The sequence below is a fragment of the Centruroides sculpturatus genome, unplaced genomic scaffold, assembly GCF_000671375.1.
Source record: "Centruroides sculpturatus isolate CEXI.00-Female unplaced genomic scaffold, Cexi_2.0 scaffold81, whole genome shotgun sequence".
Classification (NCBI taxonomy): domain Eukaryota; kingdom Metazoa; phylum Arthropoda; class Arachnida; order Scorpiones; family Buthidae; genus Centruroides; species Centruroides sculpturatus.
Window position 1 is genome coordinate 54,729 of NW_019384371.1, and position 19,777 is coordinate 74,505.

The 19,777-nt window shown below is 33.8% G+C and overlaps 2 protein-coding genes across 4 annotated transcripts in view; one reads left to right on the forward strand and one right to left on the reverse strand.

Moving 5' to 3' along the window:
- The window catches only part of LOC111614747 (zinc finger protein 800-like), a 70,138-nt gene that overhangs the window by 46,201 nt on the left and 4,160 nt on the right, over positions 1-19,777 (forward strand). The gene's annotated exons all lie outside the window — the stretch shown is intronic.
- On the reverse strand, positions 11,487-19,746 carry LOC111614768. Of its 2 annotated transcripts, none has more exons than XM_023356137.1 (2): positions 19,606-19,746; positions 11,487-12,663 (listed from the first exon to the last, which is right to left on the reverse strand). In XM_023356137.1, the coding sequence occupies exon 2, from the start codon at positions 12,654-12,656 to the stop codon at positions 11,598-11,600; it is 1,059 nt and encodes a 352-aa protein (XP_023211905.1). In that variant the 5' UTR covers positions 12,657-12,663; positions 19,606-19,746; the 3' UTR covers positions 11,487-11,597. The 2 variants fall into 2 exon arrangements, with proteins under 2 accessions (XP_023211905.1, XP_023211910.1); XM_023356142.1 differs by lacking the exon at positions 19,606-19,746 and adding an exon at positions 14,270-14,302.

Here is a 19,777-nt window from a genome sequence, read left to right on the forward strand (position 1 = left end):
CTCAAGTCTCCATAGATATAACAAACACAGAAATAAATACAGTAGAGTGTCATTTATCCAAAAGTCTGTTATCTGAAACGTCGGTTATCTGAAAGCATTCCAGTCGGCAAATTAAATTTTCGCTAGTGTTGTGGCACTGCAATCTTTGGCTATATCTTGGGCTACTCCAATATTTTTTTTGTTGGTGTGTGTGTTTTAGCTGGCAGCACTGGCACTTTTGTGTGGTGTTTTTCTGAGGACTGTCGTGCTGAATCGAATGTTTTTGATACTACATCAACTTCTAAAGTATATGTTTTTTGGTTTTTATATTTTTCAATATATTTATTTTGTTTGTACAAGATAAAAAAAATAATTTTTAATGATACAATAGCCACGATTATTATTTTAAAAAGTTTTCGTTAGGCTTAACATTTACGAAAATTCAACGTGAAGCGACATGCAACAGAGAAAAATTTCAACATGGGATAGGTTAATATATTTTTCATACATAATCGGTTATCCGAAAAATAAGTTATCCAAACAACCCCAGTCCCCAATTGATTTGGATAAATGATGTTCTACTGTAACACAAAATAAATTGTAGCTATGTATCAATTTCGCGCGACACGTCTGAACATGTAAGCTGAACAATAGTGTGGGGGCAGTGAGTAATCAAGAGTTGCGTGGTGCTCAAACAAAAGACGAATTGACGAGATTTGAAAATCGTGTAACTCCAGGTTCGCATAAGTTGAGGTATTACTGTATATATAAATTCAAATAAATGTAAAATTTTATCATTTTTTTTTAGGAAAAATTCATTGGTCATATGCCCACTTTTGTTACTAATTACATTATCTTGTTGAACAGTTTAGCTATTAGTGTATACAGTAATTGAAGTAAGAAATGCTAATAATGTAAAGACAGTAGTAAGCAAACAATGCTGCATGAATTACATATTAATTAATAATTCAAATTTATGAACTTCAATTTTTAATTGTTTTAATGCATTCTTTTAACATCAGAGTCAATAAAACCAAAATTTTTGTTAATTTGTAGTCTTATTTAATTACCTCACTTAAAGTTATCAGTTATATATTTAATCCTGCAGTCAGGAATAAATCATTAGGATGGATGGACAAGCTGAAAAATGACTGATATTTTTCTCTTTTTCAGCCAGCACTATTTAGCTATAATCGAAGTATAAAAACAGTAACAGTATCCTAATTTTATATGATGAAAAGCAAAAGCATATATTGTATACAGGGTTCCTACAAATCTGAAAAGTGAAAGATTTTCATTAGTTTAACAAAAATTGCCGGAAAATTCATATTTAGAAGAAAAAATATATTTCTTACTAGACTATACATATACATGAGTCTATATCTTCTATCCCTTCACATGCTTATTGTGGAGGCATTAACAAGTCTACGGTGGAACCGTCCTTTTATTTGAGGCTTTTAACTTTTTTACATTTGTTGGCGGACAGTAGCCTCAAATAAAAGGACAGTTCTGCTGTAGACTTGTTAATGCCTCTACAATAAGCATGTGAAGGGATAGAAGATATGGACTCATATATATGTATAGTCTAGTAAGAAATATATATATATATATTTTTTTTAAGATTTTCATTAGTGTTCAGAAAAAATTATGGAATGTCAGCAAATTTGTTAAAAATTGTCAGAAAGTAAGATAATTTGCCTCCTTGGTTGCCTTGTTGATTTTTTGCTGACTATGCTTGACTATGTGTAGCCATCTGCAGGCAGCAAGAAGTAATGTGATACAATACAACTTATGAAAAGGAAAGCAGAAAATTTTCAAGACACACAATTCCTCTCAAGCATACACAAAATTTTTTCAAAAAATTACAAAGTACACAAAATGATAAATAGTTTAAATGGTATTATTTATCATTTTTCATTTTAATAATTTTGATTGCATAACAAAACAATTTCTGACTTTATAAAATATTAATAAACTGGAAAAAAGTTCAGAAATTTTATTAAGGGACAAATTTAGTAAATAGATCCATGTATAAAAGTATAATATAGAATTTGTTAATGAATAATAATAAATAATTGATTTTTTTTTAAAGCCCTGTAGATATATGATTATGGATTAATAACAGAATTTTAGTAATACATTTTATTTTTAATTTCAATAATTTGGCAATTATAAAAAATATACAATTGTTAATTAGAAAAAATAACTAATTAAAATGTTGGAGAGAAGTAAAACACATCTGCATAGTAAGTCAAATGCTGTTTTATTTTGTCAATGTGCCATACTGTAAGGCAGGGATAGGCAACCTTTTTCTATGTAAGGGCTGCATTTCAAAACTTTTGAACTGACACTGGGCTGCATACAAGAGAAAAGAGGGGAAAAAATGTCAGTAAATCACAATTATTTATTCATATATAATTATAAATTAGCATAGGTATACTTAATTTAGCTTCTGGAACTGATGTAAACATAATACAGTGGGTGATCGGTTAACAAACAGTTCAGTTAATGAACACTTTAGTGAAAGATTTTTGTTTGGACAACGAACACCTCACAGAATAAACACAAGGAGAAGCGACGTAAAATAACTGGTCTTCCCTTGTTTTCAGGCAACAATTCAAAACTTTCAGAGCGGGGAGACTTTGACATCGATGCTCATCCTGGTATATACTGATTGGATAGTATTCTTCCGAACTTTGAAACTCTCCCATGTAATTCCAGCCTTTTATTTTTCTGACAGAAACAATTCTTTTATTGCATTCACGAGACTGTTGGGTGGGCACTCGTTAAGTTTTGCGTGGGTTTTTATTTTCGAAAGGTGAGAGTATAATAGCAAAGGTAGAGAGTGGGCAGAAAATATCTGATGTTTCTGGGCAGTATGGCTTGAACAGGTCTACAGTAAGCCACAGTTCAATCTTATCTAAGAAAGATACTGTATAATCAAGAAGACTCAAGCAGCTAAAGGAGTAACAAAAATTACATCTGAGAAATAAAGAGCATTGAAGAGATCATAATGAAACCCGAAATTGATCTGACGACAGAGCACCAAGAACTCTTAATTGAACAATACCAAGAAACTCAGTGAGATATGTTTTCTTCTGAAAAAGAGGATTAATGCCGATATCTGCTATCCAAGATCTTTTGAAAAAGTGGGAGGATGTCAGAACAACGTTCTTAGATTGGCATCCAAACCAGGTTGAGGTTAATAGGCTTGGGAATCTCTACAATTACAATACTATTAATTATTTCTGAAAAATTCTGAAGAAGAGAGAAAAGCAATTGACATTAGACAGATTCTTTAACCCCCATAAACAGAAAAAACATGACTAATAAAAATGCAAGACTGTGTATGTATGTATTTTTATTATTACATATAAATAAACATAGTAAGAAAGTACAATGGGTGATCAGTTAACAAACAGTTCGGATAGCAAACAAATCAGATAACGAACACATTCACGAAAGATTTTTATGATCGGACAATGAACACATGTTCGGATAATGAATATCAATCGATTTTTCCTTGTCTTCAGGTAACAATTTGAAACCTTTCGAAGCACAGGAGACATCAACATCGACACTCAACCTGATACCAATCAGATAGTATTCCTCTGAATTTTGAAACTCTCCCTTGTAATTTAAGCGTTTTGTTTACCTTTCTGACAAATAATTTTTATAGTGTTCGCCAGACTGTTGGACGGGCACTTGTTAAGTTTTGTGTCTGGGTTTATTTATGAAAGGTGAACGTTTAACTGTCCATTCAGATATTCCTTAACGTTTTAATACCAATTTTTGAATTTCATTCAGGCCTAGCATTTAAATAATTTTTTGTGGGCTAGTTGATTTCTGTTCTCTGAATTTTTGTAAATGCTTTTCTGAACTTTTTATTTAAAAAAGAAACTGATAATATTATGGAGCCTAAAAAGAGGAATGTCAAGAACTGTACTCGTCGTAGAAACCAAGTAAGAGATAATAGCCAAGGTAGAAAGTGGGCACAAGATGTCTGATGTTGCTAGGCAGTATGGCTTGAACAGGTCTACAGTAGGCACAATCTTAGCTATGAAAGATATATCAAGAAGTCTCAAGCTGCTAATGGAGTAATGAAAATCACATTTGAGAAATAAAGAGCATTTTAGAGCTCCTAATAGAACCTGAAACTGATCTGACAACAGAAGAACTCCAAGAACTCTCAAATGAACAACACAAAGAAACTCAGCAAGATGTGTTTTCTTTTGAAAAAGAGGAAGACAAAAGAGGACCAATGTCAACATATGCTACTAAAGATCTTTTGAAGAAGTGGGAAGATGTCAGAACAACGATCATCCAAGTGGTATCCAAACCAGAATAAGGTTAATGGGGTTGGGGATCTCTACAATTACAATACTATTAATTACTTCCGAAAAATCCTGAAGAAATGAGAAAAGAAATCGACGTTGGATAGATTCTTTAACGCCTCACAAACAGAAAAACATGACTAATAAAATTGTAAGACTGTATGTATATATGTATTTTTATTATTACATATAAATAAACATAGTAAGAAAGTATATATTTTTTATTTTTTGGAGTTTCCAGAATGAATTAATCAAATTCTCATAAAAACCTTTGGTAAATCAATAATCAGTTAACAAACAATTTGGATAGCGAACAAAGTCTTGGAACAGATTATGTTCATTAACCGACCACCCACTGTATATCGAAAATATTTGGTTAAATATTATTAACTGCTAGCTTTAAATTAGTTTCGATGTGTCTGTTAGCCAGTTTTTTTGTTTTAATTTTTACTAAATTGTTTGTAGAAAAACTATTCACAAACATAAGTTGTAGAAAATAACATTTGAATTTTTGCTGCATACTTACTTAAGCTGGGAAATTGATATACTGTATTTATTCATATTTTATGTGGGCTGCAAAAAATATTACTGTGGGCTGCAGGTTGCCCATCCCTGCTGTAAGGGACGTGAGGGTTGGAATTTGTACAAAGTTGGTTAGGGAAAGTCATGGAAATTAAAACAAAAATTTGAGTAGGAATCCTGTATATACTGCATATAGGCACTGCCAACAAAGGGGATTAGCTTTTTTGTTGTCCCTTTAGCAACAGCTCTGTTCGGTCACTGTTACAATATAGATATCCCAGAGCAATTATAATAAGCAAATTCTGCTGTATTTAATAATTTTCTGATAGTAATAATAAAAGGACCATGTATTGTAAACTTGTGCCATGATATTTGGATTTGATCAGGTAATATTGAAAATAATAATGCAATTACAGTATACATTAAATGATATAAATTCATAATATGCATATAGTATAATTGTTAACATCATATTAAAAAGTCTAATAATGAGTTGCATAACTTATCCAGCTATTATGACTTTTTATTTGAAAAAAGAACTTCTGTATTATTAAGCAAAGTAAACAAAATTGTGTGTGGTGCCATTTGTTATGAGATTTTGTTTTAAAAACTTTTATATTTTTATTTACTATACAATAGCAAAAAGCTTAATTTTGAGAGTAGGGATAAGTGTTATAAAAAAAAACTATTAATAACAAGTAAAATCTTCATTAAGTTTTACCTCTCTTGAGATATGACACCCCTCTATCTCCTCACCCCTCAACCTTTAACCACCAAAATTTAATAGCATCAATGCCCCTCATATACAATCTACCATGTCAAATTTCATTTTTTATTCTTTACCCCATCCTAAAATATTAAGTGAAATAGACTCCAACACACACACACACATCCACAGAATTCTTTTTGCCATTTTTTTGACTGTTTTGGATTCAGGAGGTCTCAAAACATGGAAATTTGCAAAAAACTCCATGTTTTAAAATAGTAAGCAGAAAATTTATGAATTTATGGACTGGTAGAGGTGAGAGGTGACAGAGATATGCAAATGATTAAAAGAACAAAGATATGCAGCAGACACTTGTTTATTCAGTAATGAATATTGCCTGCACAGGCATACTATCAAAGAGGCAATTAATAGTTGTCAGAAGTATCCCTTCCCATGCTGTCCACTATTGTGTGCATGTCATCTATGATATGTAGCAGCAGTCCCCAGTGATCTCACATTGGACGAGGTCTCACAGGTGTTTAATGGGAGAAAGATCTGGTGAGGTTACTGGCTAAGAAAGGATGTGAATTCTGTTCAGGCTGATGAAAGTTTGCCATGCAGCATGCAGTCAGGCATTGTCTTGCTGAAATACCATGTCAGGTGCGGCCTGACATAGTGCCCAGCAAGGCCCCACAATTTGTCTGCTGTCAGAGTATTAGAAATATGCACCAGAGCTGTCTGCTGATTGAACATGATACCTTGTGTGATGCTCAGTGGAAAAGGGCTGGCATGTAGTGTTCCCCAGGATACTACCACATCCATCCATGACTGTCATTCCTCCACAGACAGAAGCGGGATTCGTCAATAAATAATACCTGATGCTGTTCAGTGGTCCAGTTGCAATGTTGATGACACAACACCAAGCATGCAGCCCTGTGTCAAGTTAATGGCACCCAATTACTGGCTGCCCTGCATGCAGCCCAACTTCATGCAACCTGTTGTGAATGGTTTGGGTGGACACATGCACTCATTGATGGTGACATGCAACTTCAGATGCTACTTGCAATGGCAAACAGGTCCTGATGGGATGTTTGGTGAATCTGTTGGTCTCGGTGTTCTGTTATACACCAGTGAAATCCACTCCCTCTTCAGCGTGTTCACAGATGTTCCTGCATCCATTATGTCACAATTCGCAGGATGGTACTCACATCTTGTCCAACACGTATGGCAACTGCATGCATCGACAAACCGAGGTCACACAGCTTCAGGATATGGTCTTGTTTCCCAGCCATTAACCTGGTAATATTCAGCTTGCTGTTGTCTCTGATGCATTTTCTACACTTTTTCAAAAGTTTGGCTGCCGCAAACCATTGCTGATAGCATTTATGGCTTGAGCTGGATGCTGGTGTTTACAGTCTGAAACTGGCTACCACGTGATGTGTATACACAAACATAATCATTTGTATATATTTATCTCCTCTACCAGTTCTGCAAGTTGTATATTACAATGATTTTATATCTCTAGTATATCTTTTTTTATACTATATTATTTTTTGAATATTTCATTGAAGGATTACAGGATAAAATATATATTTTCATTACATATTATAAATTTGTTTATTATTTAATGTAACATACCATGCAGATTTTTCCTATTTGCTTTGAGTATGTGTGCAATGTGTTAAGTACTCTTGTTTAATGGCTGCAAGCACTGTACATTAAAATTTATAGTATCCAAAACTATTTTACTTTTCAATTATCAAAAGGTTTTTCTTTGCTATTTTAAACTGTGGTGTTAGATGAAATTGCACTGATAAATTTCCTGTTGTTTTCAGTTAGCACAGTTTACCACTATTATTCTTAATAGCACGGTTAAATTTATTTAACTTTAACGGTTATTTCTGAATGAGTTTAACTTTCCTAGTGTGATTGTAGTGTTAGGAGTTTCGTTTTCCATTCTTTATCCTCGCTGATCGATCGTCACGAGTGTCATGCGTCAGGACCTCTCTGTTGGACAAAATTAAACCTTTAAGCTTTGAGGGAAAATCCAATACAATTCGAAATCCTGACGATATATAAATAGTGTTTTTAAATGAAGTAATATAGTAATTTTAAAATCATTAAATTACGGTATAAATATCGGAATCTTCGGCTGAGAACATTCAATTTTAGTTCTTAAAAGATATTGAACTGGGAGTTTTAATGAGTATTAGCAAAACAAAAAATTCAATAAATAGATATCTGGGAGAAAGATAATGTCATTCATTTTCCTTGTTTATATTAGCCGTAGTTGCAAATGGAGATTATTTTAGTAAGAGCAGAATCCTGACAACAACTATAAGTAGCTTATTGAACATAATTCTGTCAGGATTCTGCTTCATTCCTTCAAACCGAATTGAACCAGTCGGTTAACTAGCTTTTGAGTCGTTCTGTCTACTGTATATCTAAACATTTACATTTGGTGTTACAACACATTTTTTGGTTTTTTTTTAAATTTTATAACATTGTTTAAATTTACTCCTCTGATTAATTCACTAATGATTTCATTATCTGTTCCATAATTTGAGATAAATAAAAATAAAATGTCAAGAAAATTATATTCGCGCTGACAAAGAAACTAACCAATAAATCTGGGGCCATATTCTGGTCACCGTCTCTGGTCTCTCACTAGCCGGTCGCTGATTGGCTAATCCAAATGATTAGCCAATCAGCGACCGGCTTGTGAGAGACGAGTGACCAGAATACGGCCCCAAATTTCTCAATGTCATCTGTCTCTGGGCATTGTTTTTCAAAATACGGTCATTTTGTTAGGCTGGCAACATTGCTCTAATGCCCGTCTTATTTGAATGTTGTAGTTGGATACAAGCTTTTGTTTGACAAATTTTGTTGGTAAGTGTCATATTATAAGATTGACTTTAATAATAACTTGTGTTAGGGTATTGTCTTAGTATTATTAACTCTTCATTGAAATCTCTAATATTTTAATGGTTTTTTCTATAATCATGAATCGTTTTTTGCCAGGTAATGATTTCGAATTTGTCGGATGAATAGATACAACGAAAATAGTTGTTTAGATGGCCATGGGCGTAGCAGTGTTTTGTTATGGGGGGCCTAGTAGAGGCCAACCTGACACAAAATTGAATTATTTCAAATTATTGTTCATTAAAATGAAAATTCCATGATAATCGACGATAACTTAACATACATGAAATATGAAACTTTCTTTAATTACAACATTGGGCACTGAGTGAGCCGTTGACCCTTTATTTTTATTTTTTTAGTATTCAAAATTTTTAGCTTTACACTTTTTCGGCTCTGATCTTCTGGGGGGGCCCCGGTTTTTTTGGGGGGGGCGTTGCTTCCCCGTGCCCCTCGCTACGCCCATGTAGATGGCACAATTTCATATGTGAATTACAGGGCTGTAGACTATGCCTTGTTAAAGTCAAAGAAACCACACCTCTATATGTGATCCTTCGCGAGATATAGTTCCCTGAAATCAACCTACTTCTAGGCGTGGCCGGGAATCGCGCTCCGCTAAGACCGAGTTTAAATGTTTAGTCCAAGGAATCTTCCGGCTTTGAGTAGCTCAATTGATTGATCATGAGTACTGGATGTTATACAGTTTTAGGGGGTGTGGGAGCTCGCCATCACGCGGATGCTGAGATCTGAGTGATAGCGAGTACCTAAGCATACGACTACATGCAGCGCATTGGGTCACGACTTGCCTTGGGTGCGTTCTTTTATTTCTCCACGTAACTTCGCGCGAGCAGCGTCCGTTTAAAAATTCCTGCGGACCGCGTTCCTATATTCCGGAGTGCGCTCTGTAGGACGGCAAAAACGGCCGCTTGTAGTAGTAGTTTACGGTGGAAAGCAACATGGCGTCCTCCATGGCTCAAACAGTTTCGTTTTAGGGTCCATTATATGGTTTTATGAATGAAAATTTAGAAGTTGTGAAAGCGCGAGTTAGTGCACGTGGTTCTGTGTCTCCTCAAATTTTTTCGAGTGATAGCTGGCATTCTAATTTTATTCGTGGCTACTTTGAATGCTCTATCGGCAAAATAATTCATTTTATGGTTAAATTTTACAATTGATATCCTTCTTTTGTCTCTAAAAACGCATATTTTAAAAATTATAGATTCTTTAACGATACTATCGATAGTACGGGTGCCACCATCTTTCTTTCTTTCGCCTTCGTTCCTAAATGTCTACAAACAACAGCGCATTCCTGTAGTAGCGGAGACACGGAGCGACCGCTGTTAACGAACGCACCCCTTGACTTCATCTCCGTTACTACGGGCGTGCACTGCTGTTTGTAGGCATTTAGGAACGAGGGTGAAAGAGAAAAAAGACGGCGGCACCCGTACTATCCATAGTATCGTGATAGAGGAATCTGTGATTTCAAAATATGCGTTTTTAGAGACAAAAGTTAAAAGAAGTGTTCCAATTATAAAATTTAACCGTAAAATGGATTTCCTTGCCGACAGCATTCGAAGTAGCCACGAAAAAAATTAGAATGCAGACCACCATTCGAAAAACTTCAAGATGACATGTCACTACATGCACTAACGTGCGCTTTCACAACTTCAAAATTTTCATTTATAAAATCACAACGGACACTGAAACGAAGCTATCTGAGCCGTGGGGGACGCCTTGTTGCTTTCCACCGTAAACTACTACAAGCGGCCGTTTTTGCCGTCCAACGGTGTGCACTCTGGCCGGAATATAGGAACGAGTTCCGCAGGAATATTTAAACTGATGCCACTCGCGCCGAGTTACGCAGAGGAATAAAAGAACACACCGCAGAATGACGTCTGCATGCAAAATGGCGACCGAAACTGCCGCCATTGAATATCTCTCGAAGGACAGCATGTCGAACTTTTCTTTATTCTTTACCGATAAATGTCGTTAGAATGTCTAACCACCATGCTAGGCTGTCTGTTAAACACGCAATACGCTTTTCCGTGGAGTTTTGTGTTTAGTTACATAGTAAAAGTAAATATGGAGATTGAAATGTTAAAATTATAGAATATTTTGTTTTCCAGAAAAACTCAAAATTATTTTGACTGATAATTTCGAAAGAAATAGTCAAATATCGATTAAAAACAGCAAAACAGTATCTATATCTATAAATGAGAATGTTTGTTCGTTATGCACTGGCCGTTCTACCAATTGTTACGAAATTAGGCAGTTCCGTTAGCATACATCTAACTTAGATAACGTCGTATATACCGCTCTAAAATATTTATTGGATTTCTATATATCAATTCGATTCACTGAATTTACGTGTCATCTATTGGCAAAAAAATTTTTTTTTTAATAAACCTAAATATAATTTGTACAAAAAAGGATAATTAAAAAACAAACAAACATTCACTTAATTACTGCGACTATATGATATAGTGCGAAGTAGACCTACATTATGAGTAGTACATAACACTCATCTGCATGGAGTCGAAATTTATACTGGTAGTTGATTGTGGGTTCACGCATCGCCAACGAGCTAGCCACGGAGTTTTTCGGGTTTTCAAATTAGTAACACCTAAATAGGGACAAATTTCCCTCGGCAGATCGCCCGCATGTTAAGTTGCTGAAAATTACATAATACAGTTATTAGCTAGCGCAAAATAGGGGTTTCGGAGGGTGCCGAAGTTTAAATATTTGATCCATTTTTCGCAAAATTTGATTCGTTATCAAATTACCATTTGATATTCGGCTGCGAATGGTAGAATTAACATTAGATATAATATTTTCAGTTCCTGTCTACTTGATCAATGAAATTGTACCATTTCATTGATCAAGTATCGCGATAAATATGACAATGATCTCTTTAATTTAAATCACTAAACTCTTTATATGGTTTTCGTGTTAATGTATGATGATATTTTTTGCCCGGGTAATGTCGGATTTATCTTCTAGTTAATTTATAAAATAATTAAAAGAATGCATTTTAGTTGTATTTCTCTTTAATTTTTTAATCGTTACAAATTTATTCTTAACTATTTTTAAATAATAGAACATGTTATATAAATTCGTAAGTCGAGAGTAAATAATCTCAATCAACTGAGAACCAATCTTCCTCTGCTATCAAATCCAGCTTTCTGTGTTCCATTTCTCACTGTAAAAGATCGTAAGTTAGAACTTAATCTCTGCTGTCCTCTCTGCACGAAGACGTATTTCTCGGGATCACATCCGGCCGCCATGTAAATATAAGGTGTTGACACTGATATGGTACCGAACGTAGGTGAAGTACGCATGATTCTTCTTCCAAAATCATGCGTTATGCAAACATCTCCCAGCAAATTCTGTTGTATACAAATTCCAGCAATGATCCACATCTGATCGCCATTTCTATTACATCGATGAACGGAATTTGCGATTTTGAGAAAGCAATCATTCATAACAGCTTCACCATGAATGGATTTTGTGTAAAATACATCGAGAGAAAAATCATAGTTCAAATTCCGAAAATATTCGAATGTGGATTTTGTACCCGAAGTATCTACTAAATATACAAGACTGTGTCCTAGCGATGTAAACGTAATTCCACGATTCGAAAACTTTGCTAAGCGATTACCGATTTCCATATTGACTGTTGTTTGTTCTTGTAAGATTTTACTAATTGGATGAATGATGCAGCTATCAAAATAGTTCATAGCAGCCACGCATTTTCCCGGAAAATTTACTAGGCGAATCGCTTTGTCCACGGTGATATCCACTCGAATATAATGTTGAAGTTGGACACTAATGGTACCATTGACCGTAACTACATAACCGCAGTACGGATATCGCGGGTAGATACATGGATATTGGTTTAAACCGGAATTTATTGAATAACCGGCGAAAGAATAAATGTGAGATATCGCTCTGCTGTTTACTGACTGAAAATATTGCATTGAAGTCACGATTGTAGGTTCTATGGAGCGATTGGTATTAGATGAGTGGACTATAGTCTGACACATGCAGTTGAGCTGGAAAGAGTAGAAAAGCATGGTACTGGATAAAGGATAAAATGGATACCAGGAAAAGGGATTGCACCATCTGTAACATGGTTGAGCTTCTTCATAGTCTATTAAAGCATGTGTATTTTTCTGTGTCTTCGACATCTTTGATTTCATACTTTATCTATTAAGGTATAATAAAATCTTAAAAAGTAATGGTAACATGTAGAATTACGTTAAAAGAAACAGATGAATTAAGAATAAAAGATTTAAGATGTGTCCCATTATTGTAAAGGCAGTCACTTAAAAGTGTAAAATATTATTCATAATTGTTTAAGTAATGAAAATGATTTATATATTTTTATTACAAACTTTCTAAAAATGGTTGTAATATACAGGATGTCATTTTTTTTTTTAATAATCATTATACTGTAGTTATTATCTTTTAACACAAAATTGTCAACAATATTTGTAGATCTTCCCAAATGCTTGGTATTATCTCTATTTGACTTTCTTCCAGTTTTCAAAATGATTATTTGCCCCTTTTTCTCTGGGTATACGACGGATTTCATCACAACAAAAATTAACGAATTAATTGTTCACTAGGGCTAGGCAAATATGCGCCTCCAATGAGTAATTTGTTTATTTGGATAGAAATTATAATTACTGGTCTTTATTTTGAACGAACTTACCTCACTGCCTTTATATTTTTGGGACACAAAAAAAAAAACTATTGGATGTTCATAAATAATTTTTTATTACAGGAACTTATTGAATATCACTTTTCTCATAATTTTTTATAAAGCCTTTGAGATAAAAATGTAAACTCATTTTATTGGTCGAATATGATTTTAATATTTTTTTTACTTAAAAATGACTGCCTTTTTTTAATTATGGGAAGCATCTTATCTTTCAATTGAAAACAGTTAATATCTTGAAGTTAATTTGACTATAGTTTTCAAATTATAAGTTGTCAACCTATACATTCTCACCGTCTATCTGTCCTTTGTTAATCTCGAGAACGTATTTAGATAGATGGAAATTCAGACCGGATATGGAAGACTTAGGGGCTCTAGGCCCCGACTAACTGTATATTAACTCACAGTCTTGACCGGGCCGGATGTCACGTATTTTTTAAATTAAGACGATTAAAAATTGTAACCTGGCTTGTGACAATGTCACAATAAATAATTGCTCATTGAACTTAAATGTATCTGTCTTCCTATCAGTTTTCAACTAAATTTTTAATCTGTTAGCAGTTTTTATAATTCTATTTTGGATTCTAATTACACTCTTTTATGTTCTCACTTATAACTTAATTATAATTTGTCAAGTTAATTAAGTATTGAATATACATTATTTTAATTAAATTCTTCAAGAGTTCTTATTATAATATTACTAATAGAATTTTTAATTTATAGAAAAACACTTCTGAAATTCGAGTTATATAATAATTTGCTTATTTTATTACATAAAAATTAAATTCCTGTTTTTTGAAATTAGTAAAGTATTGTTGCTTTTATTATTTATTCAGTAATTATTTTCGTATTTTTAGAAGGTCTAATGATAAATGGGGCCAAATTAGTCTCTCTCTCTCTTTTTTTTTTTTTATTTAAATAAATTGTTTTCTCTATCAAAATGTTTTTCTAACTTTGTTTTCTTATAAGAATAAGTGTTTTGAAATTTTAAGATGATTTTCTATAATAATTCCTGTTTATGTATCTATAACTCTTGTTATTTAAATATTCACGTTTTAAAATATAAATTTTTATTAAAATATCAAATCTTACCTCTCGGTAATCGTATTCTATAGAATCGGCACTAATANTGTTAATTAGAAAAAATAACTAATTAAAATGTTGGAGAGAAGTAAAACACATCTGCATAGTAAGTCAAATGCTGTTTTATTTTGTCAATGTGCCATACTGTAAGGCAGGGATAGGCAACCTTTTTCTATGTAAGGGCTGCATTTCAAAACTTTTGAACTGACACTGGGCTGCATACAAGAGAAAAGAGGGGAAAAAATGTCAGTAAATCACAATTATTTATTCATATATAATTATAAATTAGCATAGGTATACTTAATTTAGCTTCTGGAACTGATGTAAACATAATACAGTGGGTGATCGGTTAACAAACAGTTCAGTTAATGAACACTTTAGTGAAAGATTTTTGTTTGGACAACGAACACCTCACAGAATAAACACAAGGAGAAGCGACGTAAAATAACTGGTCTTCCCTTGTTTTCAGGCAACAATTCAAAACTTTCAGAGCGGGGAGACTTTGACATCGATGCTCATCCTGGTATATACTGATTGGATAGTATTCTTCCGAACTTTGAAACTCTCCCATGTAATTCCAGCCTTTTATTTTTCTGACAGAAACAATTCTTTTATTGCATTCACGAGACTGTTGGGTGGGCACTCGTTAAGTTTTGCGTGGGTTTTTATTTTCGAAAGGTGAGAGTATAATAGCAAAGGTAGAGAGTGGGCAGAAAATATCTGATGTTTCTGGGCAGTATGGCTTGAACAGGTCTACAGTAAGCCACAGTTCAATCTTATCTAAGAAAGATACTGTATAATCAAGAAGACTCAAGCAGCTAAAGGAGTAACAAAAATTACATCTGAGAAATAAAGAGCATTGAAGAGATCATAATGAAACCCGAAATTGATCTGACGACAGAGCACCAAGAACTCTTAATTGAACAATACCAAGAAACTCAGTGAGATATGTTTTCTTCTGAAAAAGAGGATTAATGCCGATATCTGCTATCCAAGATCTTTTGAAAAAGTGGGAGGATGTCAGAACAACGTTCTTAGATTGGCATCCAAACCAGGTTGAGGTTAATAGGCTTGGGAATCTCTACAATTACAATACTATTAATTATTTCTGAAAAATTCTGAAGAAGAGAGAAAAGCAATTGACATTAGACAGATTCTTTAACCCCCATAAACAGAAAAAACATGACTAATAAAAATGCAAGACTGTGTATGTATGTATTTTTATTATTACATATAAATAAACATAGTAAGAAAGTACAATGGGTGATCAGTTAACAAACAGTTCGGATAGCAAACAAATCAGATAACGAACACATTCACGAAAGATTTTTATGATCGGACAATGAACACATGTTCGGATAATGAATATCAATCGATTTTTCCTTGTCTTCAGGTAACAATTTGAAACCTTTCGAAGCACAGGAGACATCAACATCGACACTCAACCTGATACCAATCAGATAGTATTCCTCTGAATTTTGAAACTCTCCCTTGTAATTTAAGCGTTTTGTTTACCTTTCTGACAAATAATTTTTATAGTGTTCGCCAGACTGTTGGACGGGCACTTGTTAAGTTTTGTGTCTGGGTTTATTTATGAAAGGTGAACGTTTAACTGTCCATTCAGATATTCCTTAACGTTTTAATACCAATTTTTGAATTTCATTCAGGCCTAGCATTTAAATAATTTTTTGTGGGCTAGTTGATTTCTGTTCTCTGAATTTTTGTAAATGCTTTTCTGAACTTTTTATTTAAAAAAGAAACTGATAATATTATGGAGCCTAAAAAGAGGAATGTCAAGAACTGTACTCGTCGTAGAAACCAAGTAAGAGATAATAGCCAAGGTAGAAAGTGGGCACAAGATGTCTGATGTTGCTAGGCAGTATGGCTTGAACAGGTCTACAGTAGGCACAATCTTAGCTATGAAAGATATATCAAGAAGTCTCAAGCTGCTAATGGAGTAATGAAAATCACATCTGAGAAATANAAGATGTCTGATGTTGCTAGGCAGTATGGCTTGAACAGGTCTACAGTAGGCACAATCTTAGCTATGAAAGATATATCAAGAAGTCTCAAGCTGCTAATGGAGTAATGAAAATCACATTTGAGAAATAAAGAGCATTTTAGAGCTCCTAATAGAACCTGAAACTGATCTGACAACAGAAGAACTCCAAGAACTCTCAAATGAACAACACAAAGAAACTCAGCAAGATGTGTTTTCTTTTGAAAAAGAGGAAGACAAAAGAGGACCAATGTCAACATATGCTACTAAAGATCTTTTGAAGAAGTGGGAAGATGTCAGAACAACGATCATCCAAGTGGTATCCAAACCAGAATAAGGTTAATGGGGTTGGGGATCTCTACAATTACAATACTATTAATTACTTCCGAAAAATCCTGAAGAAATGAGAAAAGAAATCGACGTTGGATAGATTCTTTAACGCCTCACAAACAGAAAAACATGACTAATAAAATTGTAAGACTGTATGTATATATGTATTTTTATTATTACATATAAATAAACATAGTAAGAAAGTATATATTTTTTATTTTTTGGAGTTTCCAGAATGAATTAATCAAATTCTCATAAAAACCTTTGGTAAATCAATAATCAGTTAACAAACAATTTGGATAGCGAACAAAGTCTTGGAACAGATTATGTTCATTAACCGACCACCCACTGTATATCGAAAATATTTGGTTAAATATTATTAACTGCTAGCTTTAAATTAGTTTCGATGTGTCTGTTAGCCAGTTTTTTTGTTTTAATTTTTACTAAATTGTTTGTAGAAAAACTATTCACAAACATAAGTTGTAGAAAATAACATTTGAATTTTTGCTGCATACTTACTTAAGCTGGGAAATTGATATACTGTATTTATTCATATTTTATGTGGGCTGCAAAAAATATTACTGTGGGCTGCAGGTTGCCCATCCCTGCTGTAAGGGACGTGAGGGTTGGAATTTGTACAAAGTTGGTTAGGGAAAGTCATGGAAATTAAAACAAAAATTTGAGTAGGAATCCTGTATATACTGCATATAGGCACTGCCAACAAAGGGGATTAGCTTTTTTGTTGTCCCTTTAGCAACAGCTCTGTTCGGTCACTGTTACAATATAGATATCCCAGAGCAATTATAATAAGCAAATTCTGCTGTATTTAATAATTTTCTGATAGTAATAATAAAAGGACCATGTATTGTAAACTTGTGCCATGATATTTGGATTTGATCAGGTAATATTGAAAATAATAATGCAATTACAGTATACATTAAATGATATAAATTCATAATATGCATATAGTATAATTGTTAACATCATATTAAAAAGTCTAATAATGAGTTGCATAACTTATCCAGCTATTATGACTTTTTATTTGAAAAAAGAACTTCTGTATTATTAAGCAAAGTAAACAAAATTGTGTGTGGTGCCATTTGTTATGAGATTTTGTTTTAAAAACTTTTATATTTTTATTTACTATACAATAGCAAAAAGCTTAATTTTGAGAGTAGGGATAAGTGTTATAAAAAAAAACTATTAATAACAAGTAAAATCTTCATTAAGTTTTACCTCTCTTGAGATATGACACCCCTCTATCTCCTCACCCCTCAACCTTTAACCACCAAAATTTAATAGCATCAATGCCCCTCATATACAATCTACCATGTCAAATTTCATTTTTTATTCTTTACCCCATCCTAAAATATTAAGTGAAATAGACTCCAACACACACACACACATCCACAGAATTCTTTTTGCCATTTTTTTGACTGTTTTGGATTCAGGAGGTCTCAAAACATGGAAATTTGCAAAAAACTCCATGTTTTAAAATAGTAAGCAGAAAATTTATGAATTTATGGACTGGTAGAGGTGAGAGGTGACAGAGATATGCAAATGATTAAAAGAACAAAGATATGCAGCAGACACTTGTTTATTCAGTAATGAATATTGCCTGCACAGGCATACTATCAAAGAGGCAATTAATAGTTGTCAGAAGTATCCCTTCCCATGCTGTCCACTATTGTGTGCATGTCATCTATGATATGTAGCAGCAGTCCCCAGTGATCTCACATTGGACGAGGTCTCACAGGTGTTTAATGGGAGAAAGATCTGGTGAGGTTACTGGCTAAGAAAGGATGTGAATTCTGTTCAGGCTGATGAAAGTTTGCCATGCAGCATGCAGTCAGGCATTGTCTTGCTGAAATACCATGTCAGGTGCGGCCTGACATAGTGCCCAGCAAGGCCCCACAATTTGTCTGCTGTCAGAGTATTAGAAATATGCACCAGAGCTGTCTGCTGATTGAACATGATACCTTGTGTGATGCTCAGTGGAAAAGGGCTGGCATGTAGTGTTCCCCAGGATACTACCACATCCATCCATGACTGTCATTCCTCCACAGACAGAAGCGGGATTCGTCAATAAATAATACCTGATGCTGTTCAGTGGTCCAGTTGCAATGTTGATGACACAACACCAAGCATGCAGCCCTGTGTCAAGTTAATGGCACCCAATTACTGGCTGCCCTGCATGCAGCCCAACTTCATGCAACCTGTTGTGAATGGTTTGGGTGGACACATGCACTCATTGATGGTGACATGCAACTTCAGATGCTACTTGCAATGGCAAACAGGTCCTGATGGGATGTTTGGTGAATCTGTTGGTCTCGGTGTTCTGTTATACACCAGTGAAATCCACTCCCTCTTCAGCGTGTTCACAGATGTTCCTGCATCCATTATGTCACAATTCGCAGGATGGTACTCACATCTTGTCCAACACGTATGGCAACTGCATGCATCGACAAACCGAGGTCACACAGCTTCAGGATATGGTCTTGTTTCCCAGCCATTAACCTGGTAATATTCAGCTTGCTGTTGTCTCTGATGCATTTTCTACACTTTTTCAAAAGTTTGGCTGCCGCAAACCATTGCTGATAGCATTTATGGCTTGAGCTGGATGCTGGTGTTTACAGTCTGAAACTGGCTACCACGTGATGTGTATACACAAACATAATCATTTGTATATATTTATCTCCTCTACCAGTTCTGCAAGTTGTATATTACAATGATTTTATATCTCTAGTATATCTTTTTTTATACTATATTATTTTTTGAATATTTCATTGAAGGATTACAGGATAAAATATATATTTTCATTACATATTATAAATTTGTTTATTATTTAATGTAACATACCATGCAGATTTTTCCTATTTGCTTTGAGTATGTGTGCAATGTGTTAAGTACTCTTGTTTAATGACTGCAAGTACATTAGAATTTATAGTATCCAAAACTATTTTACTTTTCAATTATCAAAAGGTTTTTCTTTGCTATTTNAAATATCAAATCTTACCTCTCGGTAATCGTATTCTATAGAATCGGCACTATTATTCGATATTCAATTTTTCAAACGATTTTAAATTATTCGAATATTAATTATCGTATTCTCCAATAAGTTGCAAGAAATTCGTTAAATTCTTATATTTGTAAAATGTATAAAATTCATATATAGTATGTTGTAATAA

Excerpts from the sequence above, each read along its gene's own strand:
- LOC111614768 (XM_023356137.1), bottom strand. The coding sequence starts at position 12,656 with ATGAAATCAAAGATGTCGAAGACACAGAAAAATACACATGCTTTAATA.